Here is a 26014-nt window from a genome sequence, read left to right on the forward strand (position 1 = left end):
CTCTGTATAAGTATGTACTCTCGGTATAATCACTTGCCGCAACATAGCAAACAACAGATACTTGCTATGTCATACCTAGTATCAGCGGGACTCAAAACCACGATCTACTGCGTACTGCGCAAACGTGATACTACTCAACTATGAGGAAATTTGAAAAAAAAGAATGGCATAAAGTCAAACAACAAGAACAGGGTCTCCATCTATTTATGTTCCCCACGGGAAATTTCTTTTTAACATGACTTTGGTGCACTATCACAAGTTGAAAGAAAACTCGTTTTTAATGACTACGGGAACTCTATATAAGGGGTTAAGGAATCCTTCCTAAAATACTTGCATACAGTACGTCAAATCGATTTTATTGATGAACCATATTTACAAAAACAACACTAACTACTCCTTTTTTCCTTCCAGACCTTTGTGTGCAAAGCTGAAATCGTACTGGGAAGGATGATTTCCATAAAAGAAAAGACGATCGTTGCCTACTGCAGTGCCGTCGCAAAATATTTTTCCGCCCATGTAATTATGCTCAATTGACTTCCTTTTCATTATCACACCACCAAATATTAACAGAAATGACATATAGCCCAATCGAAAGTTTTTACCTGGAAAATATTAAATAAAATTATAATATTGCTGTCAAGCCTAAAAGTTCTGTAGACGAAGGATGAAAGATTGCCAAAGATTGTCTTTGTTAGCCAACCATCTAGGTCCAAGTGAAAAACAGGTCGTCCCCGAGTAGGATGAAAAATCACAAGGGAAGATTTAAGGTTAATTGCAACTTCCTGTGAGGGTAAAAAGAGGGAGGATTTGAAAAGATTGTATGGAAGAGAAGCGTTCGTAGTTGTGCTGGCCTCAGGCGGCTTGGTGCTGCAGTGAGTTGTTAGTACCAGTAGTAGTCATATATATATATATATATATATATATATATATATATATATATATATATATATATATATATATATATATATATATATATATATATATATATATATATATATATATATATATATATGATGAGAGAGAGAGAGAGAGAGAGAGAGAGAGAGAGAGAGAGAGAGAGAGAGAGAGAGAGAGAGAGAGAGAGAGAGAGGAAAACAAGAAATTTTCCCAGTTATATCTCAGCAAAAACAAAGGTAATGGCAGCAATTGACCACGCCCCCAGGTAATTTACAGCTATTCTCAAGATACCTTCCCATCGTTATCTCCTAAAGTGTGTTGCCATTGATAAGAACGCCTTGGTTTAGTCTATTTACATTGGAAGTTTCACGCCGATCAGAGAAAAACAATATTTACCGATTTTGAAGTTACATGAATTGATACTACCCAGTTGTTTTTCAAAATATTTGTTTCTTCTTAGGTTTGTTTGGACTAGTATGCCCAGTAATTTTCGCATTGAAACTACCTCAACAGGTAAGCTCCAAAATTGTTAGAAACTAGGTCGTATTACTCCTGTGAAAAAGGAAAGTATCAGGGACGATTTTTACGGTATCTGAATGATTAAAAATTACTCCAGTTTTCACCAAGTTATATGATAGCTATCCAAATCACTATTGAATAGCTATTCTTCTTTGATCACTCAGCTAAAAAGCCAGTAAGAAAAGTCAGGCTTTTTTTTCCTCCGTCGAATTGTAAGCTAATATAGGCAACTTCAAATTTTCTGAAAGTCAGTAGAAACACAAATTTTGCCCAAGAAAAATTGTTAGCTTAATGACTTCCAAAACATATATTTGGACAATAATGCAAAAAAAGAAGAAGAAAAAATACAAACTAAAAACAAATTCAACGCCAAAAGCCAAATAAGCTATCCTTCCCCCGAAGGTCTTTTTAAGAAACTAGACTTACAGAATCCTACAAAAAGAAATCTTATGAATGTAATGAAATTAGGATTTTATTTTACATTAGTTTTTAGTTAGAAAAGAAATCTTGCATCAATGTTATCAAAAGCAGTAGGCCATTGTAGCAATAAAGTAGCATAATCTTCTTTTTGGCAAACAAGAAGTATGTAATCTGACCAACCTATATCTGGAGCCAAACCTCCACTCCACCTCCCAGCAAAATTTGCGAAATCTCTAGCTACAAACGTACCCAGAAAAATAATTGAAAGAGAAACTACAAAGTAGTTGCAAACAGTCCAACTTGAACAATAAACTTGGGTGCCACTGTTTGTAATAGATAACTTTCAGAAAACATTCTGGTAGCAGCGATATCTGGAACGTAGTACAGAAGGAACCATAGCCCATAGATACGAGTTTAAAAAAAAAAGAGTTATAGCCCCTCACCTTGAACAGCAAGGAAAATTTATTTTACATAGGAGGCACTGATGTGTCTCTTTCCCTCTTTTTATCTTTTTTTTTTGCTCGCCAAAAAATCTGGAACATCATGAAGACCTATTTAAAGGCTCATTTGAAAACTAAATTTTATATCTACGTGCTTTTTATAGATTTGAATTGATAATGTTATTATAAAATGTGAGATGGTACCCAAAATGGCAGTTTGGGTCCTGTCGTAACAACCGTATCGCCCCAGGTCCTGTCTTAGTCAAATTTGCTAGTTAAGCTGATTCTGAGCTTGTCATGCAGTGCGGCGGTAAACTAAGGGGTTCGACCATTCGGGGTTGCACAGATTCGCCGCCCACGCTGAATTCCATACGAAATGAACTTTTGGCAAAAGCTAGGCACATGAAGGATCTTGGCACGATAGTAAAATCGCGAGTTAAGCACCGTGGTATGGAAGTATGGGTTGAAGTGAAAAATGCGGATTCTTCGCCCTGGGCGAGAGATCACGATAAAGTTTAGTTATTTGAGTTTCGGGTTATTTTTCTTATTTTTTTTTGTTTTGTTCTGCAATAGCTAAAAGAAATTGAAGAAATGTTTCTCTTATTTTTTACCTTCATTCATTTATTCTCGTCTTCATTTTTCTTTCTTTTTCTTCTTTGTGTGCTTCAAAAAGAAAAAAAAGGTTCAGTTTTGCTGCTGTTTTCTTGTCTCTTACAGTTATGTCATTCATTCAACTGCTGCGACGTCTACCACCTTTATTGCTTATTTACATGTCGGATCGGAGACTCATCCAAAGATAATTTTGGTTGGCAAGTTTTAAATAAGAATTTAAATATGGGTGGGGTTCAGACCAGCCGGCTGGATGCTTCTCCATTGAATTTGAAAACCTTTTATTTGATTATAGTAATGATGTTGATAATTATGATAATGCGTTGAATCTTCTTCCGCGAACATTTTATTCAAGTCCTAGTAAAATTAAGCAAAAAATGAATATATCTGATCTGAGGTTGGCAGCGATCAACTGTCAAGGTCTACTAAGCAGTTTAGATTATCTATCATCGTTTTTGCCTTCGGCGGAGTTTGATTTGGTAGGTATATCAGAAACGTTTCTTGATCATATTTCTAGTTCATTTGTATCTATGAGTGGATATAAATTTTTTAGTAGGGTCCGTACTGGTAGGAAACGTGGAGGTCTTGCTTTATTTGTAAATAGTAGTATACCAGTTCGATTAATTAGTGAATTTGATTTGTTTTATGAAGAAATGGTTTTTGAATTTTTGCCTGTGGAGATAAATTTAAATTTTAAGTCAGTCCTGTGTTGCGTAATTTATCGTCCACTTAGTTCTTCTGTAAGTGGATTTGTCCAAAAACTAGATGCATTTATTCCACAGCTGAAATTGAAATATAGGAATCTTATATTCATGGGTGACTTCAACATCGATCTGTATCCAAACCGTGATGGTGACCTGTGGGATGGTTTGCAGTCAGTGCAATTTTTATCTACTATCCTAGCCTCTGATTTACTTCCTTCGTGCAGTATCCCCACGAGAGTTACAGAATTGTCAGCATCGCTCATTGATAATATTTTCACGGATTTTAAGGTAATTGAAAGCAGTGTTGTTGTCGACGATATTTCTGATCATTTTCTTGTTTTAACAAGTGTTGATATTGGACGGTCGAAAAATCAAACAAAAAAGAAAAAATGTAGGAAGCTGGATGAATCGTCTATTCAGAAGCTGAGAGTTACACTGGAAGAACGGGGTTTTTCTGAGGGTTTTTTCTTGTTCAAATGCTAATGAGGCAGGGCAGGTTTTTGTCCAAAGATATAAGGCAGTTCCGGATGAAATGTGCCCGCTGAAACCGTTAACGTGCCGGAAGCATAAAGTCCCGTTTAAACCGTGGATTACGAATGGATTTTTAAAGACAGTAAAGACAAAAATTAAGCTATATAAGCGTTTTCTCCAGTATCCTTCTGATGAAAATAAAGATATTTATAAATTATAAGAATACTTTCCTCCGATCTGCAAAGAAGATTTATTACTTGAAAACTTTCGACAATACGCAGGGATGCCCAAAAAAGACATGGGATATCAAATACTCCTGATTTGGAAAAAATAATGACAATTCACTTCCACATGAGATGATGTCTCCGGATGGGGTAAACAGAGTTTCAGGCAAACAGGAGGTTATTAGCTTGCTTAACAGCCATTTCACGACTATTGGCGAGAGAACTGCTCCACGCGGCCCACCTTCACCCTCTTCTAATTCTACAAATACAGAATCACATAATTTTTCAACTTACCTACCTTCCCCCAGTCAAGACTCGATGTTTCTTTCCCCGGTAACAGAACAGGAACTTATTGGCATAACAAAGTTACAAAAAAATGGAGCTTCCGAAGGAAAGGATTGGTCATCAACAAAGCTGCTGAAGGCAATAATTTCCGAGGTTGCAGATGCACTGACACACGTGATAAATCTATGTTTTACCACTGGATCATTCCCCAGGATTTTTAAGTCGGACAAGGTCATAGCCTTACAAAAAGGAGATGACCTCCTAGATCCTACTAATTACCGCCCAATATCTATCTTGTCAGCATTTTCAAAGTTGATTGAGCGGTGTCTATACAACAGGATAGTATCTTATCTGTCGGAGAAGGAATTTTTCTCCCGTCCCAGTTCAGATTTCGGAAAAACCACTCGACTGAGCATGCAGTTTTAATTATTACCCAATTAATCATGATGCTCTCGATAATAATGAAATCTCTGCTACTATTTTTCTTCATATAAAGAAGGCATTTGACACCATTTCACACTTTATTTTACAGTGTAAACTTGATAACTGTGGAATCAGAGGCCCAGTGAAGGATTTAATCATGTGTACCTAACAGACCGGTCTCAATTTATGAGTGATCGCAATATTGTTTTCTGTGAAGTGACCCAGTCGAATGTAGTTGCTATGCCCCAGGGCTCAATTTTGGGTCCTCTTTTATTTCTCATTTACGTGAAGGATATTTCTAGTGCTTTAAAAGACCTTGGATTAACTGTGTTGTTTGCTGATGACACTGCTTGCAGTGTTAAAGTTAATGATGAATCGCAACTACACACGAATATCGTAAGTGCTTTGAAGTGTCTACTACAGTGGTTCCAAGAAGACAGGCTAATGGTTACTTGTTCTAAGTCAAATTTTGTGATTTCCCCTCGAGTTGGAGTTTGCCTGCCAAGCCTGCGGTTTGTGGTCATTGACTATCTTAATAGTGTTTCTAGAGCTGAGAACATTAGGTATCTCGGTATCCAGCTAGATAGTAATTTGTCATTTAAATCTCATACAGATAAAGTGAAACTAAAGATAAGCCGAAATGTTGGAATGATGTATCGCTTTCAATTTCTCCTATCTTATCATGCTAATCGTTCTGTATATTTCTCCCTTAGTCACTCATACCTTAGTTATTACTTGAACATCGTTCAAGTTCGTTTACTTGAACACCTTCACTAGTCATCTGACTCTTCTATAGAGGCTTCAGAATAAGGGAATCCATGTTCTAAAAGAGTTTGGTTCATCACCCTCGTCACAGCCAGATTCATATCCCGTAAAGAGTGTCTGATAATTTCTGAACATCTTGCCTCTCTCTCAATTTCTTTAGTTATTTTAGATAGTTTTGTAGCGATACTTCTTCAAAATTATTCTGCTTTAAATAATGTATTCTCTCGATCTGCTTCCTACTAACCGTGTCCATCATCATAACACTCGTTTTGGTTCTAATCCTCGTCAGCCTCTGATCAGATATGAGAGACCTAGATTCAGTTTACGTAATTACCTTACTAAATTTTTTTTATCATTGGATGGTAAAGAAATTGTTCGCCTTTCCCTCCCCTTGTTAAAAAAAAGTTTGAAGCGTCCTCGCTGCCGGGCAAGTTTATATATTTAGTTGTGCTTTATTTTGAAGATTAAACCCTTGAACCCTGAACCTTCATAATATAGATGACCGAAAACCCTAGCCCCTAGATTTACAATTCTCCCTAAATAATTTCTGAGACCGCACTGGCTAACCATGACAAAACGAAAAAAAAAACATATTAAAGAAGAGAAAAACAAGGATCATAAAAGCCAGTGACAAACATGTACACTGCAAATATTTCAGTCAAGACTTCTGCTTGACCGTCCTCAGTGTACGATAACAAAATAAAGCATTACTGATAAAAATCCAAAGATAATATGGAAAACGAAACCTTAAAACAAACACAAAAACTAAAATATAAAGACCCTCTCAAAGTAACGGTGAAAGGATAACTGAATTAAAATACAATACTGAATGGCAATTCAATTTTTCAATTAATGCAGAAGATTTTTAAAAGCCAATCGCTTCCCAGGTAAGACACCATCACAGATTCAGTTAGGTTGCAAAATAGGATTTTGCTGATTTATATAAAAACAGTCAAAATCAACTAGTTCATTATAATAAACTGTGATCCTGTGGTAGAAAAGTGGGTTGATGTTCTGCTTAGCAATACGGGGCTTAGGGATTGATCGCTATGGCAGGGTTGGGCAACATGTTAGCTATTGTCCCAGTAAAAAAGACCGAGCAAAAGAAACGTCGATTCAGCGTTCTATTTGCCAGCAATGACTCTGGAGGATCTTTAGCCTTTTTTAATAAGAGTGATGGACAACAAAAAAAGGTATAGAACAAACACTATTAAACATGATGTAGTGGTCTAGTAGTTAGGACCCTACGTTATGGCCGTGGTAACCTCGTTCTGAAATTTTTTTTGGAACAGGTACTCATTTTTTAGCGCCCCACTAGTGGCGAAGAAAAAAAGAAAGAAGAATGCAAGGAGATACTTCAGTGCTTCCCATGCAAAAAAGTTATCTTCCTCGTTGTTCGGGTGAGGAACTGTTATTATCCTGTATAGGTTATGCAAAGGTACAATTTTAATTCTAATGATCAATTCTTCTTCAATGTAAAAATTCAAGAAGCAAAAATAATGACAGTATACTTTCTTGTGAGAAGTTCAAAATTATTTGTAGCATTACGGCAGAAAACTTGCAATAATAATAACACAAATTTCTGTAAATTATATTAGCTACAAATCTTTTAACATCCTTAAGTTTTACAAAATCTGTATATATTTATATTTCATGTGGGCAATATTACGTAAAAAAATGTTTTTTTTATCTACAACCCCCAAAGACGCCAAGGATAATATTTCCCACGGATTCTTTATGAGATAAAATTGCAGATTTTTTTAAGGCGAAATTTAAGAAAGATGCGAAGCAAATTCTATATTTAATGTCCTATTTTAACAAAACTCATGTCAAATTTTATAATTTCTTCACCATATTTGGACCAAGATCTTTTTGCAAGGTTTATTGTTTATAATTTAAAAAACCTGAAAAAGACAGAAAATAAAAATAAATCAAGGTTTTTCAGACGAAAATAGAGAGCAACTTGAAACTTGAACAAACAAAAATTACTGCTTCGCAGTTTTATGCAACATATTTTTGAAAATCTATTTCAAATAAACTGGCTCGTAACATTTCTATTTATAGACCCCTGAAAAACCAGCATTTTACACAAAACTAAGCTAGCTTGTGTTTTTTTTTAGTAGAACTTTTTGATTTCATTAGTAGAACTTTATGAGATAAAATTGCAGATAAAAAAGGCGAAATTTAAGAAAGATGCGAAGCAAATTCTATATTTAATGTCCTATTTTAACAAAACTCATGTCGAATTTTATAGTTTCTTCACCATAGTTGGACCAAGATCTTTTTGCAAGGTTTATTGTTTATAATTTAAAAAACCTGAAAAAAAACAGAAAAATAAAAATAAATCAAGGTTTTCAGACGAAAATAGAGAGCAACTTGAAACTTGAACAAACAAAAATTACTGCTTCGCAGTTTTATGCAACATATTTTTGAAAATCTATTTCAAATAAACTGGCTCGTAAAATTTCTATTTATAGACCTCTGAAAAACCAGCATTTTACACAAAACTAAGCTAGCTTGTGTTTTTTTTTTAGTAGAACTTTTTGATTTCACGCTTGATAGAAGACTATTCAGATTTGTATAAATTAATCTTTTATTTATAGGCTACTTAAGCATTTTCTGCTCCTAATCCCATTTTCTAATGTCAATTTTGTGCTTTCAGTAAACAGCTAATTTTTTAGAATTCAAATAATAATTTTTTATTATTTGAAACAATTTTTCAAACATATGCTGCAAAAACTGTGAATCAGAAATCTTTGGAAATTTTATTTAAGCTTCATTTGGTTGAGTTGATACATTCGAGTTTGAGGCTCCATATAACTATTTACAGAAATGTATACCAGCTGTATATTAGTTTTCTATACTTCTGAATAAAACAAGAATAAAAGGAAAAGATTTAAGGGAAATGGGAACTTCTTGGGAGCGTGTAAAGAGAGGCTTTAACTAGATTGGGATGGAGGAGGAGCGTGCGTAGCTGTGTTGGCCACATGCGGCTTGGTGCTGCAGAAAGTTGTGAGTTGCAGTAATAGTAGCAAACCAAACTTATCATCAAAAAATACCTACATTAAGACATTTCTTTTCCTCTTGGACGAAATTATATAAACATATAAAACAAAAGAATATTCAGAAGGGGCGGTAGCCTATTTCTTATCTCCAGTCATTTCTGTCTGTTTTGTTTGACTTGACTATTCATTTTAATTTTTGTTCCTTTAGGTTTTAATATTACTCTCTGATTTTTCTTTAGTTAACACTTTTTTCCGAAAAACGCTGTTTCATCTCGTTTGAGACAACACATCCTGTTTTCACACACTTACTTTTTTTTTAGTTTTAATTAATGTAGTTCAGCCCTTTTCCTATTTGGTTTGACCAGTACCAGGTCTGACTTAAGACTATTTTAAAGTCGTTTCGAACTAAAATTTTGCATCAGTGTTTCGAATTTTCAAGAGAAAAATTATTTTTATTTGATCAAAAGCAAGGATAACAAATCTGAAAGTCTTAATAATCAATGTAAATAAAGTACACAGTTTGTAATGACAGGCAGCACGTAGCTTACGAACGCTTCTCAAAAGGAAAAAGAAGATATTCCCTTTGACGATAGTTCGCAAGGTATGCATGCGACAACCATGGTACGGTTATCTAAAACATATTAGAAACAAAAGAAAAGCAAACATATATAACTGACAAAAAAAAAAAAAAAAAAAAAAAAAAAAAAAGACAACGAAAATACGGCATTAAAATGTCACAAAGAAGCCTGTGGTATATCTAATCTACAAGTAATCCTAAGAAATTAACGAAGGCCCATAAAGCTACTTTGTAAGTTTCTCAGTTGCATAATCAAAGCAAAACTGACCAGAAGGAGAGGCTATATAGCAAGAGTTACAAGACTGAACACTGGTCAGTAATCATAAATTAAATAAAAAGAACTTTTATATTATAATAAAATTTAATCCAAATATATTGTTTTGGTATAAATAAAGAGAGCATGCCCCTCATCTTCTCATTTCTATTCCTTTTTCTCTTTTCTATTCTCTATAAGGAATTTTCTATTCCTTCTCATTCCTTTTTCTCTTCTCAACAAAAGTATGTAATTACAGTATCTCTTTGCGTAGAAAAATAAAGCCCCCATGCAAAAGTCCTCCATCTTACAATCTAAACTCATGTCCATCCGAAGGGAAAAATATTTGCATCCAAAACTTATCCCCCTTCTTTTAACACTGAAATTATGCATATTTTTGGGAATTGGGCGGACATAAGGGTTAAAATTATCCCCCATACCCTCTAGAAAAGTGGGCATAAAATACAATTTTTGAAGCACCAAATTCTCCCCTTTGCCAAAAACTATAGCCTCTTTCCAACTTTTGATGGTATTGTGTAAACATGCAATACCACAATTAGCCACAAAAGAAAAAAAATATTTTTAAAGTCATCATCCATACAAAAAAATTATGTTTACATAGACTGCATAATACATTTAGGAGCAAAATACACAACTGTTTGGCAATGTGTTCTTAACTTAGAGCTTCTTTTAGACACGGTTCTTGGATACTTATAAATAGTTCAGACAGCTATGACCGTCCAAGATCTCCAAAGACAGGCAGACGTGATCGCTCATACAATAAAGCTGTTTAGTATGCAGATTAATGAAAAAAAACTAAAGTCACAATTACATCATGCCAGAACACCTTCAACCCCATTCTATAATGATCGATGGGGAACAAGTATAAAAAGTAGACCAATTTCTCTGCCATGACATGTTTCTAACAGCTAATAATCACCAAACTGCTGACCTTAAATGTTGTCCAGTCCTTACCAGGTCTAGTTTCAGAGGATTCAAAATCCAGCTGCCTTTAGAACAATTTGAAAGTTACCTTTTCAATAGCCTAAACTTAACTTTTGCTCTGGATGGATGTGAGTGATAGATAGTAAGAGAGAAAAATGAGTGCAACTTTATCGAATTTGAAACGCGATTCCCTACACTAGATAATGAAGATTAGACACACTGACCATATCATGAATAAAAAGGTCACAAGAAGACTAAAATCACCAAACACAGTTCTAAACTAAGTTAGAAGACAGCAGCTGAGCTGGTTTGTGCACGTCAATAGAATGAATCTTGTTCACGTCTGAAAGATATCCCTTGAAAGAAAAGTTGAGGGACATTGATCACAAGGGAGACCTCAAGAGAGGTAGTTAGATAACTTTGGCAGGCAGCATATTATTCAACTATCCAGAAGTTACCTGAAAGGGCAGCATATTGAGCACTAATATTTGAAATTTTAAAGTAGCCCCAAAACGTCTCATAGGGTGGATAGAACTTAAGTAAGCAATCAGTGTTAGGTTTAAACAGTTCAGGACAGCAATGTTATCATCGCAGCATTAGATAAGGAGTTGGATTTAAAGAAAAAGAAGATGGACAATTTGTACAGTATAAAACCTATTCATAAACAACAAAAACAAGAAGAACAATAGGGAATTCTTTTCGTAAGACAGTGAAGATAATTTGAATGAATATTTCGGCCCTATGTCCAAGGACCGTGCTCAGCAAAACAAAAATACATAAAAGAAGAAAAACTCACAACAATATGCGACCAATAAAACTAACAAGTATGAATTTTCAAAACAGTCCCAGCATCCTTACTTCAAAAAGGTTCAACCAGGACTGATAAAAATCATATTGTTGTGAGTTTTTCTTCTTTTATATATTTTTATCTTGCTGAGGACGGCCGTAGGACATAGGGCCGAAATAATCATTCAAATTATCTTCACGGTCTTACGAAAAGAATTTCCTATTGTTCTTCTTGTTTGTGATGGAAAGGCAGTGTGGTCTTCGTCGCTATTTTAAACCTTTTCATCACAAGAAAGAAGAGGAAGAAAATATTTGGCTTAAATTACTTTAGGGTAGGCTCAAGCTTAAGGGGTCTAAAACCTGTCAAAAGGACTTGATTTCATAAAAAAAAGTAGATACTCCCTTTATGCCCCCCCTAAAAAAACGGAAAAAATAAGATGAGAGACATACCAAGGGTGCCAATCAAACTAGCAGATATCCCTGCTCCAATGGCATTGTTCCAATAATCATCTTTGCGTCTTAAAGAGGTACTTATAAAAGTGGTAATACCATATGCGGCAGCTATCCCTACAACAGGGACTGTCCATTTTGCAATATAAAATAAATGGCTTGGGATTCCTTTGATGTGTTTATTCAGTACTGCAACATAAACACTGCCAGCAAAACCTGAAAGTTAAAATCAAACTTGTTAATTTTTTTTGTTTTACAAAGTTCAGAATTGTAACCTCACTAAAGTGAAAAAAAGCAAACCGACCGTTATTTTGCATCTTTTGTATCCTCAATTCACCAAGACTGATTTGAAGGAATGCCAATTAAAGAATTTAGCCTTGAAATTACGTGGAAGCATTAGAAGATTCATTCTTGGGAGTGGGCGAGGAGTCAAAATCATGAGAAATCTAAGCTTTTATGCGGCAATTTTCGATGATACTATACAGGTGTCTTTTAGAGTTTCTACCAATCTTGGAAGGGGGCAACCGTTCCCTGACTTGGGTGCAGTCTAGTTTTCATACAATACAACAGTGCCATGAACCAAAGGAATATTTTCAGTCAGGGAACAGACAAAACACTTTTGACTGAGATCAGTGAGCTGCTAAGATCTTATCATTTTGATCTAGAAAAAAGAAGAAGCACAAAACACCACTATTTCAAGATATATGGCCAATTAGGGCAAATATGCTGGTGGAAATAAGTGATGTAAAAGCATTAAAAGAAGATTAGTCTCAGTTGTTAAAGAACAAAAATGACATAATTTCAATAGCAACATGACCTAAACATGTTGGTAAAATTGACCAGCCAGAAAGTAAAATCCACGCCCTCTCCCCAAACATTTTGGCTAGTGATGCGTATGATCAGTACCAGACTAAGTTCACAGGAAGTTATAACTAGTATTTCTTAGTTCCAACCTGTTATCCCTGTGCAATTCTGTTAATGGACAACTTTTCTACAATTAACACTAATTTCATATTTTCATATTACTTTCTCTTCAAGCTTTATCTTGCTCAGTTATGATAAACCAACCCCAAAAAATATGAAACAAGAATAAAAAAAAAAAAAAAATACTATAGGATATTCAACACCATACATTCTGCCTATATTTTGGAATATGTGTAGAATATTCTGAAACTGCCTCTTTTCATTATTATTTCTATTTGTCATACTTTCTCTTTGGCTACTTAAATTTGCATGTGAGTGGAATTTCCTGCAGGGGGAGTCTTTGTGGAAATATGCCTAGCACAGGGCATTTGAATATTCTGTGAAATTGGCAGACATAAGGGTAATCCTTAAGAGCAGCAAGCTCCTATTGTCTGTCACAAGAACTGCAGAACTACTATATTGACTTTGTTTTCTGTGGAGGTCAACAGCAGCATATCACCTTTGTCCTCTGGAAACTCAAGGAATCCATTGCCTGACAAGAGTTGACTTGTTATCATCAAAGTTTGCTGAAACTTGGCCTCCTCAACAGGCATGTTTGCAGCTTGTTCCTTTCAACCACATTATATAAATAATAGACAGTATCCTCGTTCCCTATCTCACCCATTATATTAACCCGGACCGAGGTGCGAGTGCTCCGGAGAATGTAAAAACATAAGCGACATTAGATCTTTTCACGGGTATACAATTCAGATTTCTCTTGAATGCGAAACATGGCTTCAACGTTGTAACACTAAATCTTAAAGAAACTAAATTTTAAATTAATATATTTCAATACATATATGAAAATCGGTAATTAGAAGTGCAACGTTATTATTTGATGTTTTTAGGAATTACAAGTAGGTTTCGAAGTCTCGAGTTGATTTCAAAGGCATTTTGAGAAAGTTTCCGCCAAATACGTGTTCTAAGGTAATTGGACCGCTGACACATACTAACATTAGTAACCCGCTAATGAAAGAGTATATAGGAGGAGCTGTTTGTACGCACTGAGAATGAAGAGCCAGAAATCGTCTGCAGTGAACTTACTGTTAGTTATCTTTATACAGTACTTTCAACTATCAGAAAACATTGTGTTCCTGAACACAGATGTACTATATATTGAGAGAGCATGGTCTTTGCAGGTCTAGTGAAAAGTGGGAAACCTCATAAATTTAAATTGTCGCTACACAATGTAGCATAACACTTACCAACAGTGCAGTATACTTCACAGACTGTCTAATCTTTATCCAACTGCCCATAGGTTCTTAACTGTAGGATAAATACTTCAAAAGAAGCATTTTTCTTCAGCTTGAAACATTCCAACACAATTACAGGAGGCCCCATTGCAGGCATATACTCCTCCATAAACTGAATTTTGTTTACTTTAAAGTTTGGCTTTTTTTTATCTTTTATAAACAGCATCAGAAAGTGCAGCTTTAGAATCAGCTGAGGAAAGCTAAGTTTAGCATGTGGCTGCTACACCAAAAGTGTTGCGGTAAGTAAAAGGGTGGTTTAACATAGTTACTGGATGCATCCATTCCATGAGCTTTGCTAAACTTATTCAGTAAACTCTGTCTTTCATCTAGCAGCATACATAGATCTGAAAGTTAAACTTAACCTTCTTCCTGCTCTTCCTTCTTACAAAAACTTTTTAATTGCTTCTTATGAGTCTAAATATTTCTTCTTGCTATTAAGTATTTTTAAGTTCAAGATTAGTCTTATTTGGACTTTCAAACCAGTTTCTTTACTCTCAATTCTCTAAGGAGAATATATTTAGTAGTTTTTCAGAAAACAGCAATGTTACCATCAAATATTGAAAATTTCAGTATTCTGACTCAAATGTTTTGGGATGAAGAAGTTAAAATAGGCAAAAAAAAAAAAAAACCAACAACCAAAGGTTTAATTTCGCAGTAGCATGATCCCCTTTCCAATCGGTCAAATTTATCAGAAAACTCTCTTTTGAGCTTCATCAAGAGTAGCTGAAAATCATCTTAAAAGAAAATCCAGTGTGTCATTGTCAAAATTAAAAAAAAAAAAAAAAAAAATCAACAATGTATGACTCTATGACAGTAAAGAAAGCAGTCTTCTGTGCTGTGCTGACAAAACTCTCTATGCCGACGACTCCAAGCTTTTCGGACCTACAAATCAAAAAAGTCTGCAGTGTGACCTTCGTAAAATCCAAACATGGGCATAAGATTGGCTACTCGAATTCAACACAACAAAGTGCAGTGTCCTTCACTTTGGAAGCAACAACCCCCATCACCAGTACAACATGTCCAATCCCAATTCACTGGCTGACTTAGTACTAATGACAAGACCCAAAGAAAGAGATCTAGAAGTGCTGATAGATGAACAATTGAAGTTCCACAGCCACTGGCAACAAGCAGTTTCAAAAGCAAATTCAAGCCTTGGTCTCCTCAAATGCACCATAACCAGCTGTTCCCGTACAGTCTTTCTAAGGCTCTATAAGGATATAGTTAGGCCTGTTTTGGATTTTGGTACATGTCTCACCTCCCCTTCCTATAAGAATGATACCAGTCTAATCGAAGGAGTTCAGAGGCGTGCTACGAAGCACATAGCTGGCCTACGAGATCTCCCATACAACAAGAGACTGGAACGCATGCAGTTGCCAACACTCGTCTTCAGACGCCGCCGTTGTGATATGATGCTGACCTACAAGTATAACGCACAACCAAATAACCCCCTTTTTACCAATCATTCAAGTCAGCACCATACAAGAGGACACTCACAAAAGCTGTCAAAACGTTCTGTCAATACACGAACGCGGCAACACTTCTTCTCCGAGCGTGTTGTCAACGAATGGAATAACCTTCAAGCTGAAACGGCTACTGCACCCAGGGCTGCGTCCTTCAAGTCCAGACTGGACAATGAATGGAATGACAAGCCATGGAAATATGAGTGGGACTGCCCGTCCCACTCAACTACCGACTGATGCCAACTTCTTCGTCATAATGAGTGTCTTGCTAGAAGAATGGTGCTGCTTTGGGCTTAAATTTCATCTCTCCAAATTCTATTCATAGCCTTCAGTACCAATCTTTAATTTCATAACCACCATATCTAAAAAAAGAACTCATTTACAATACTAATTAGCACCTAGGGTCTTATTATTTTCTTAATTCTTTCAGTACTGTCATTAATTCTTCCTCACAAAATAAACCTTCATTCACACCCAAAGTGTCACAATCTTTTTCATTCTTTTTGTGTAACTCTATCCTGGTTTAGCATATTCTTAACATGTTCTAGCCATCTCTCTTTAACTCTTTCCTCACAACTAATTGCAGCCCTGTTCCTATCTTTAACTGAGAGAAGTCTATATAAAAAAAAATCCCATCTCAATTTATTAACATGCCAGTACAATATTTACTATAATACCATCTGGTTGCTTCTTCCAGCTTCAGAAATTTTATCCATGGCCTCCACTTCACACCTCATTAATTCAATACAAAGGCTTTCTCTGCTTTCTTTAGATTACTCTTATTTTCATATGATACATCACATAAATATTGCCTGTACAAGCCCCCCCCCTTCTCTCTACTAAGCATAGAGCATTTTAACTAATATTCCCAGATACATTTCTAACTTTCTTCCATATGACACCCGCAGCAACAACACAATCTATTTTCCTAAAATTATTCCAACCATCTTCTACATTGACTCATTTTAAACTCTTCAGTTTAGTATTCAACTGCTCCTTTGAAGTTTCTCTCTCTCTCTCTCTCTATATATATATATATATATATATATATATATATATATATATATATATATATATATATATATATATATATATATATATATATATATATATATATATATATATATATATATATATATATATATATACAAATCAGATCACAGATACAGAAGCAGGGAAATGTTTTTGCCAAATTATATATATATATATATATATATATATATATATATATATATATATATATATATATATATATATACAAATCAGATCACAGATACAGAAGCAGGGAAATGTTTTTGCCAAATTATATATATATATATATATATATATATATATATATATATATATATATATATATATATATATATATATATATATATAGCCTATATATAAATCAGTGTGAACCAAGGGTTACCAAAAATGTTGTTGGGCTATATTGATAAATAACCATATGAAGAATTCTCTGTCTCTAAAAGGTTAAAATGCAGCTAATTGAGCTCTGAATCACAATATGCTAGTTAGATTAATTGTAATATATTTCAATAAGATATGAATACAATTCAATAATTGCAATAGGCTACTAAATGCCCAAAATTACAAAGTCAGCTTACTGAATATAGAGCAAATCTTGCATGTTCATATTTTTAAGCAAATATTGCTATTGATTTTGTAGAGATTTTTCTAAATTTAGTATAAGTTTATAGCTTGTATGAGAGTTAACTATCTCCTAATTAAGCATTTTTATAATTGTTCTCACAGAATAATTGACTTTAAGGCATTTATTGAATAGGAAATGTAAAGATGTAAGTTTTCATATTGTAATGAAACTTGACACACTGACAAAACTGGCTGGTAATGCCTAGATTAACAAACAGAGTAAGTATTTTTTACAGCAATATAGATTATTAACTCCTCTAGATAAAATGTTATAATGGCAACATTCTTGCTTTAATACCTTCAGAAAAAATTCTACTGACCAATTCTGATTCTTTTTCTTCAGTTCTAATAATACTTTTTTTTCACTCTATCATTACAAGACAGAATTGTATAAATCTAAAATTAGGGGCACTACAAAGGAAACATGGTAAGAAAACAATTGTTATCTTATAATATGCAAAATATTTGTAGTTAACACATTTTAACTGCAATTCCATTTACTTTAGTCAACCCCCCTCCTAATGTGAAATATATAATCCAAATTATATTTTTCCAAAACATTTTACTACATATCACTCTTTTTTCAACGAATGTACCCATAAATTGAACCAGCTCAGACAAAGTCAATAAATGGAAAAAATGCGAAATATGTAATTTGAGCCTTATATTTGCATGTTAGGGGGAAGGAAGGTTGGGATAAAGTATAGGAGAATCAACAGTCAAAATGTGTTACCATCAATTATTCTGCATACTATGAAGTAAGAATTGTTTTCTTCTCAACAGCCCCAGTATTAAGCTCATGCCCACAGAATTTGTCCACCATGCAAATAGAAAAGATTAGACCAAAACTCTTTATTTAGCAATGCTTAAAAAATTTGAAACACACTGTTCCATCTGCAACAGTGGCAATTGTCCAAGTTTAGACTTTCAAAAGTAGATAAGCCTCAGCAAAATTGTATATTAGGTCTTGCCAAGATCTATCTTGATAACAGTTTTATTCTGTTAGTTGATCTTGTGGTATGACACTATTATTATGTGCATTTAAGCATTGTCTTGAATTGTTCTTATGTTATTGTGCCACCACTCATGTTTTTATGTTACCATGTTTGCAATTAATAAATTTATACATAATTGGGATTACAAACAACTAACTAAGAGTGCTATTTGGAGAATTTTACTTTCTCGTACCTAAAGTTTTTCCTTTAGAAGAGCCCAAGTGACTAGCTTATATTGCTAATCAGGTAGTTTGAGAATGCTAAAAAGTGTGCTTCCAAAATTCTGGATAGTTTGTATTTTGAAACATCTTGCCTGAAACAAGGACGAATTTCTACTAAGATATAAAAGTTTATTTTACACACTAGTTTTACTTACTTTTTTTTATAACAAAAAAAGTTATTTCTTTCAAAATAAAAAATTTTATTTGCATTTTAACAAAAATGCAAATACACAATTTTCTTTTGTAAATACCCACCCCCTGAAAAAAATAACCCCTCACAAACATAAATTTCAGATATGCCCTTGCATGCATACGGTCAAATAACATCTGCTATCCTTAGTAATGTTAGATGATTTTGAGGTACTTATATTTAAGCTTTGAGAAACAAGGATGTATAAAGTCAAGTTGCATCTGTTATCCTTGGCAATGTTAGATGATTTTTAGGTACTAAGCTTCTAGTTTTCAGAAAAAAGGTCCCCCAGACCACTCAGCATGTCCCCAGGTGGCGATAGGGGAACGGCCTACAGATACATAGGGCCCCTCCATACAAGGCACAGACCAAGAGTTTGTCCTGGTGGGTCCTTAATAGAAACTGAGGCACCATTGCCTGGGGCCATAAATACAGGTGGAGGAGGAAGATGCACCTCAAATGTACACTCAACAAGGGCCACCAGCATGTCAGAACGTCCCATGAGCTACAAACCTTCTCCCAATAATGAGTTAAATTGCATGGTGATGCAGAACACCATTATGGGAGGATCTTCTATAAGAGGAAAACTGTGACAGGGTGTAAGATCTAAATCTATGGACAATGGCCTCTGCAAAGGGCTGCTTCAACCCTTTTGGGGTACCTGCAAGACTGGGGACCTTGAAGTCATCTCTATTCCCACTTGAGGAGTGGCACCCCTTGAGAAAATTATAGCCTAGTAAACATCACGGGATTCTAATTAATTGATAATTCTTCTGGGCTTGGTCTGTTTTGATGGGCGTTTTTGCACTGAAAAACCTCTTCCTAGCTAATTTATCTACTATGGGTTTTCCTCCCTGTAGTAGAATAATATTTGTAGGCATGAATATATAATGAGTTGGAGATAAAAGGCTTGGAACTGTCTGTGCAGGATTTTGACTCTTGTTGATAGAAGAGCATTACCTTTTGCTGAAAACCATGCTGTAACCATGATGGGCCCAGGATTGTCAAAGCCTCCATTCATACTGGAGGTCCCAGGGACTTCTTGCTGTCTGGTTCTAAGCTGGATTAAGTGCTTTGGCGTAGACTTGAGAAGATATGTTGATCCCTGTCCTGCACTGGTATCTGGGATCATTTCTTTTCCTCAGGCCAAAATAATTTCAATGATTTAAAGAACATGAAAATTGGACCTTGGAATGTTACAATGTTAAAAAATGACTATCATATCAACATTTTGACTGACAAATTCAGATGATTTGAACTGGACTTATTAGGAGTTTCAGAAACTCATATCCCAGGGGTAGGAAGCATGAAATTAGGCAATACAGAATTTGTTTACTTAGGCAGGAATGATGGGGGGGAGTAGGGCTCATGATGAATAAGGAAAATGCTAAGTCTTGTTTAGGCTGGGAAGGTATTAATAATAGAATACTAATTGCTCGTTTTATGAATAAAAGGTTCAGGGTATCAGTTATAGTAGTATATGCCCCTGTTGAACCGACTGATGGAGATACTAGTGACCCAGATAAATTTTACTTACAGTTACAGGAACAAATAGACAGGGTCCCAGGTAAAAATATGGTATTTTTACTAGGAGATTTTAACACCCAGGTTGGCAGAATTAGGGATAGAGGGTATCTTAGCCTAGGTAAATTTGGTGTAGGAAAAGAAAACAGTAATGGCTATAGATTTTTGCAATTTTGTAGGTATAACAATCTAGTTATAACCAATATAGTGTTTGGTCATAAAATGGCCCATAAGTCAACATGGTATTCACATGATGGCAAGACAGCAAACCTTATTGATTATGATATAGTAAACTGAAGACTGGCAAGATCAATACAAGATACTAGGGGGTACTTGTCTATTATATGAAACATACTCAAGAAGTGAAGTTTGGTGAATGCTAATGAAATAAAACAAAATATGATGAAAATACAATGCTTTACTAACAAAATTATGAAAACTAGAACTAAAATTATGGAAAGGGGGGCACCCAGAGTGCATAACCTAACCAAAATACCACCTAAATAGTTAATTAAAAAATCTATAATGAGGTTTCTCAACAAGCCACAGGTTATTATCTGGTATAAACAGCATGAAAAACTGGGTATTTGCAATACAAGTTCTTGAGTGTGTTTTATATTTTAGACAAGTACCTACTAGGGTATGTAGGAGTGCTGTTATTGATGTTAAAAGTAAAGATCATCATCTAGTAGTGTCTAGGGTTAATTTAAAGGTGAAATTTCAGAAGGATAACAACCTCCCAGGAAATAATGATGTTGGTTGACTCCAGGATGAGAATTTGATAGAAACTTTTGAAGAACAGTTGAATACTAAACTTGAGAGTTTAAAATTTGACAATGTGGAAGATGGTTGGAATAATTTTAAGAAAACAATCTTTGAAGTTGCAAATGGTGTCTTAGGGAAGAAAGTTAAGACTGTAGCTAGGAATATTAGCGAAAAGGCTTTATGTTTAGTAAAAAGGAAAAAGGGTTTGTAAAAGAATTATCAGATTGTTAGATCATATGAAAACAAAAGTAATGTAAAGAAAGTGGAGAAAGCATTACAACATGAACTAAGGAGGTTTGAAGTGGAGGCCACTGATAAAATTGCCAAGGATTTGGAAGATGCAGCTAGTTGGCATAATAGTAAAATATTGTACTGGCATGTTAAACTGAGATACAGTTGCAGGAAAAGATATAGAGGGAAATAAAAAAAAGTTTTTTATACCTTGAATATGAAGGGAGATTTGTTTTATGAGAAAGAATTAGTGACAATACTAAAAGGATTAAAAAATAAAAAACTTCCAGGTGCTGATAGTATGGTAAATGAGTTTCTTAAATATGGTGGCTCTCAGGTTAGAAATAAGTTACTGAAGATTATGAATATGATTTGTGAAAAAGGGGAAGTACCTAATGATTTTAGGAAAAGCTTAACTAAACAACTGTATAAAAAAGGTGATACAAATGAGTGTTGTAATTATTGTGGCATTAGTCTGGTCTCTGTAGGTAGCAAATTAATTAGTAATGTGACACTTTTTAGACTGAGAGATGCTGTAGACAAAGATTTAAGAGAATAACAGTGCAGTTTTAGAAAAGGTAGAGGATGCGTTGACCAAATTTTCACTCTTAGGTTATTAATTTAGAAGTTCCTTAGTTGTCAAACACCTTTGGTCCTCAGTTTTATAGATTATGAGCAAGCATATGATTCTGTTGATAGAAGAGCTTCACCAGAAGCTCTTCAGAAGCTCTGGTTTTGTATTAAATCAGGAGTTAAGCACCATATATCCCCATTTATATGGATCATTTTGATGAACTTTGTCTTAAGGAGCACAGGAAAGGCAATGGGAGACCACAGAACCAAATAGGGAGGAAAAACTCTACTGGATTTGTTAATGAATAACACTGATTATTTAAGCATCCTAGATGAAAGTGTGAGCAAAATGAATGAAGTTTTAGAGGTTTTGGAAGTTCAGGATGCTAAAATAGGTTTGAAAATTAATGTTAAGAAGACTAAGTCACTAAGGCTAGGAATAAGTGAAGATGAAAAGGTGACGTTTAGTAATGAAAAGATTGATCAGGTGGGCAGCATCACTTATTTTGGTAGTATTATTAGTAAATATGGTGGACACACTGACGATGTTAAAAGTACAATAGCCAATAGATTGGGAAGGAGGACAAGCTTGCATAGCTGTGTTGGCCTCGGGCAGCTTGGTGCTGTGGTGAGTTGTTAGTAGTAGCATTTTGAGAAAGGTGTCAATAGAGGTTGGTTCAATGTCAGCTAGCTTGTTCTAATGGGATGCCTAAACAAGAAGGTAATCAATATTCAAATTTATATCCAGAAAGATTTTCTATACAATTGCTTATCCACCTTATCTTACTGAAGAGAAGTTAAGGTAAGTTAGGGTACCAAGGTATAAATTCATTGAAATAAGATAGGTAAAAGTCTAGACAGCTGCTTTTCACTATCTTAGAAAGTGGTTAGGAAAATATTAAACAGTTTGTGGTAACAAACTGTAAGTAAGGAGCAACCCAGCTCAATAGTAACCAAAACTCTAGAAAACAGGATTTTTGATACCAATATATAATCAAAATTATATTTTTCCAAAACATTTTACTACATATCACTCTTTTTTCAACAAATGTACCCATAAATTGAACCAGCTCAGACAAAGTCAATAAATGGAAAAAATGCGAAATATGTAATTTGAGCCTTATATTTGCATGTTAGGGGGAAGGAAGGTTGGGATAAAGTATAGGAGAATCAACAGTCAAAATGTGTTACCATCAATTATTCTGCATACTATGAAGTAAGAATTGTTTTCTTCTCAACAGCCCCAGTATTAAGCTCATGCCCACAGAATTTGTCCACCATGCAAATAGAAAAGATTAGACCAAAACTCTTTATTTAGCAATGCTTAAAAAATTTGAAACACACTTCCATCTGCAACAGTGGCAATTGTCCAAGTTTAGACTTTCAAAAGTAGATAAGCCTCAGAAAAATTGCATATTAGGTCTTGCCAAGATCTGTCTTGATAACAATTTTATTCTGTTAGTTGATCTTGTGGTATGACGCTATCATTATGTGCATTTAAGCATTGTCTTGAATTGTTCTTATGTTATTGTGCCACCACTCATGTTTTTATGTTACCATGTTTGCAATTAATAAATTTATACATAATTGGGATTACAAACAACTAACTAAGAGTGCTATTTGGAGAATTTTACTTTCTCGTACCTAAAGTTTTTCCTTTAGAAGAGCCCAAGTGACTAGCTTATATTGCTAATCAGGTAGTTTGAGAATGCTAAAAAGTGTGCTTCCAAAATTCTGAATAGTTTGCATTTTGAAACATCTTGCCTGAAACAAGGACGAATTTCTACTAAGATATAAAAGTTTATTTTACACACTAGTTTTACTTACTTTTTTTATAACAAAAAAAGTTATTTCTTTCAAAATAACAAATTTTATTTGCATTTTAACAAAAATGCAAATACACAATTTTCTTTTGTAAATACCCACCCCCTGAAAAAAATAACCCCTCACAAACATAAATTTCGGATATGCCCTTGCATGCATATGGTCAAATAACATCTGCTATCCTTAGTAATGTTAGATGATTTTGAGGTACTTATATTTAAGCTTTGAGAAACAAGGATGTATAAAGTCAAGTTGCATCTGTTATCCTTGGCAATGTTAGATGATTTTTAGGTACTAAGCTTCTAGTTTTGAGAAAAAAAGGTCCCCCAGACCACTCAGCATGTCCCCAGGTGGCGATAGGGGAACGGCCTACAGATACATAGGGCCCCTCCATACAAGGCACAGACCAAGAGTTTGTCCTGGTGGGTCCTTAATAGAAACTGAGGCACCATTGCCTGGGGCCATAAATACAGGTGGAGGAGGAAAATGCACCTCAAATGTGCACTCAACAAGGGCCACCAGCATGTCAGAACGTCCCATGAGCAACAAACCTTCTCCCAGTAATGGGTTAAATTGCATGGTGATGCAGAACACTGTCATGGGAGGATCCTCTATAAGAGGAAAACTATGACAGGGTGTAAGATCTAGATCTATGGACAATGGCCTCTGCAAAGGGCTGCTTCAACCCTTTTGGGGTACCTGCAAGACTGGGGACCTTGCAGTCATCTCTATTCCCACTTGAGGAGTGGCACCCCTTGAGAAAATTATAGCCTAGTAAACAACACGGGATTCTAATTAATGGATAATTCTTCTGGGCTTGGTCTGTTTTGATGGGCGTTTTTGCACTGAAAAACCTCTTCCTAGCTAATTTATCTACTATGGGTTTTCCTCCCTGTAGTAGAATAATATTTGTAGGCATGAATATATAATGAGTTGGAGCTAATAGGCTTGGAACTGTCTGTGCAGGATTTTGACTCTTGTTGATAGAAGAACATTACCTTTTGCTGAAAACCATGCTGTAACCATGATGGGCCCAGGATTGTACAAAGCCTCCATTCATACTGGAGGTCCCAGGGACTTCTTGCTGTCTGGTTCTAAGCTGGCTTAAGTGCTTTGGCGTAGACTTGAGAGGATATGTTGATCCCTGTCCTGCACTGGTATCTGGGATCATTTCTTTTCCTCAGGCCAAAATAATTTCAATGATTTAAAGAACATGAAAATTGGACCTTGGAATGTTACAATGTTAAAAAATGACCATCATATCAACATTTTGACTGACGAATTCAGACGATTTGAACTGGACTTATTAGGAGTTTCAGAAACTCATATCCCAGGGGTAGGAAGCATGAAATTAGGCAATACAGAATTTGTTTACTTAGGCAGGAATGATGGGGGGGAGTAGGGCTCATGATGAATAAGGAAAATGCTAAGTCTTGTTTAGGCTGGGAAGGTATTAATAATAGAATACTAATTGCTCGTTTTATGAATAAAAGGTTCAGGGTATCAGTTATAGTAGTATATGCCCCTGTTGAACCGACTGATGGAGATACTAGTGACCCAGATAAATTTTACTTACAGTTACAGGAACAAATAGACAGGGTCCCAGGTAAAAATATGGTGTTTTTACTAGGAGATTCTAACACCCAGGTTGGCAGAATTAGGGATAGATGGTATCTTAGCCTAGGTAAACTTGGTGTAGGAAAAGAAAACAGTAATGGCTACAGACTTTTGCAATTTTGTAGGTATAACAATATAGTTATAACCAATATGGTGTTTGGTCATTAAATGGCCCATAAGTCAACATGGTATTCACATGATGGTAAGACAGCAAACCTTATTGGTTATGTTATAGCAAACTGAAGACCGGCAAGATCAATACAAGATACTAGGGGGTACTTGTCTATTATATGAAACATACTCAAGAAGTGAAGTTTGGTGAATGCTAATGAAATAAAACAAAATATGATGAAAATACAATGCTTTACTAACAAAATTATGAAAACTAGAACTAAAATTATGGAAAGGGGGGCACCCAGAGTGCATAACCTAACCAAAATACCACCTAAATAGTTAATTAAAAAATCTATAATGAGGTTTCTCAACAAGCCACAGGTTATTATCTGGTATAAACAGCATGAAAAACTGGGTATTTGCAATACAAGTTCTTGAGTGTGTTTCATATTTTAGACAAGTACCTACTAGGGTATGTAGGAGTGCTGTTATTAATGTTAAAAGTAAAGATCATCATCTAGTAGTGTCTAGGGTTAATTTAAAGGTGAAATTTCAGAAGGATAACAACCTCCCAGGAAATAATGATGTTGGTTGACTCCAGGATGAGAATTTGATAGAAACTTTTGAAGAACAGTTGAATACTAAACTTCAGAGTTTAAAATTTGACAATATGGAAGATGGTTGGAATAATTTTAGAAAAACAATTTGTGCAGTTGCTGATGGTCTTAGGGAAGAAAGTTAAGACTGTAGCTAGGAATATAAGTGAAAAGGCTTTATGTTTAGTAAAAAGGAAAAAGGGTTTGTAAAAGAATTATCAGATTGTTAGATCATATGAAAACAAAAGTAATGTAAAGA

At 34.8% G+C, this 26014-nt stretch overlaps 1 protein-coding gene across 1 annotated transcript in view; it reads right to left on the minus strand.

The window, feature by feature from the left end:
* Positions 1-340: 340 nt before the first annotated feature.
* Positions 341-26014, minus strand: part of ND-B14.7 (NADH dehydrogenase (ubiquinone) B14.7 subunit) — a 31553-nt gene continuing 5879 nt past the window's right edge. Inside the window, exons 2-3 of the mRNA XM_089101441.1 lie at positions 11774-11989; positions 341-602 (exon numbers count right to left, since the gene is read on the minus strand). Of these exons, the coding sequence (XP_088957567.1) occupies positions 391-602; positions 11774-11989 (428 nt within the window). The 3' untranslated portion in view covers positions 341-390. The remainder of the gene's footprint in view (positions 603-11773; positions 11990-26014) is intronic.

Source organism: Artemia sp. Qi Xiang Cuo, chromosome 15, assembly GCF_049724085.1.
Source record: "Artemia sp. Qi Xiang Cuo chromosome 15, ASM4972408v1, whole genome shotgun sequence".
In the NCBI taxonomy this organism is placed as follows: domain Eukaryota; kingdom Metazoa; phylum Arthropoda; class Branchiopoda; order Anostraca; family Artemiidae; genus Artemia; species Artemia sp. Qi Xiang Cuo.